Consider the following 1,257-nt stretch of genomic DNA (forward strand, 5'->3'; position numbering starts at 1 on the left):
TACATTTGAGATCAGTTAGAAAGTATTGTACTAACTGCATGCTACCAGCTTCACATGCTCCATGAACTGAAGTGTATCCATTATTATCAGGATCATCAGGAGTACAGGGGAAGGTCTCAATGAGATAACGTACCATACGAATATTACCAGAACGAGAGGCATAATGAAGAGGAGTACGACCAAACTTGTCTTTAGGTGTTGGATTAGATTGAATGTTTGGTTTCAAATACTGGTATACATAAACTCGTTTTATTAAGTGTAAGCAGGTGATTCCATCTTGATCTTCTAATTCAGGATCTAGTCCATGTGCCTCAATTAGTGTTCTTACTATTCCAACATCTCCTCCCTCACATGCTGCATGAAGTAAACCACGTCCTTTATTATCAATTACATTAACACCTTGGGGATAAATACTGGCCAAGTAACGAAACATATCAATGTGCCCATTACTGCAAGCTGTATGTAATACAGTACATCCTTTATTATCAATAGCTGTAAGAACTTCAATATGAACAGAACTACCAGTGACTGAGGAGAGTAAAGCTTTAGCAGTATTTTCATGACCAGAGGCAGCTGCTAAGTGTAATGGTGTCTGTCCTTCCTTGTTAGTAATTAATAGATTATTGTTTGATAGACTGGTTTCTAGTAATAGTGACACCATATCCTTTCGTCCTCTCCTGCAAGCAAGATGTAATGGTGTATTACCATCTTTAGCTTGTACATTAACAAGTACAGCATTTTTTGGATTATTGTATAAGTCATGAGGACTATCTGATGAATACTTTGTCTGACATAACCAGACAACACTCATTGAGGGTATACTCTTACTCAGTAAATATTCTAATATTTCATATCTATTAGCTGCTACAGCAACATGCAATGGTGTATAATTTTGATGATTGATTGCATTAGGATTACAATGATGACTATCAATAAGATACTTCACTACATTAAAGTGACCCCTTGCTACTGATATGTGAACTGCTCCAGACCCTTCATCATCAGTAGCTGATAGATTACAGTTCTTACTAACAAGATATTTAATAACTCTTAAATGGTTGGAGGATACTGCAATGAGGAATGGAGTATGACCGGGCATGGTGTTAGATAGCTCAAGTGATGATGGTATCTGTTCTATAATGTACTGGACCAAGTTTAACATTCCCTCACTACATGCTAAGTGAATAGGAGCCATTCCATCATTACTCATAGCACACAGATCTAACTGATGACTCATATGTTTAACAACATGAGTGT

At 36.8% G+C, this 1,257-nt stretch overlaps 1 protein-coding gene across 1 annotated transcript in view; it reads right to left on the minus strand.

Moving 5' to 3' along the window:
• Window positions 1-1,099, minus strand: part of LOC105315568 (ankyrin-1-like) — a 2,265-nt gene extending 1,166 nt beyond the window's left edge. The window contains exon 1 of the mRNA XM_011410266.2: window positions 4-1,099. Within this exon, the coding sequence (XP_011408568.2) occupies window positions 4-1,099 (1,096 nt within the window). The remainder of the gene's footprint in view (window positions 1-3) is intronic.
• Window positions 1,100-1,257: the final 158 nt, after the last annotated feature.

The sequence above is a fragment of the Amphimedon queenslandica genome, unplaced genomic scaffold (assembly GCF_000090795.2).
Source record: "Amphimedon queenslandica unplaced genomic scaffold, v1.1 AMPQUscaffold_9525, whole genome shotgun sequence".
In the NCBI taxonomy this organism is placed as follows: Eukaryota; Metazoa; Porifera; class Demospongiae; order Haplosclerida; family Niphatidae; genus Amphimedon; species Amphimedon queenslandica.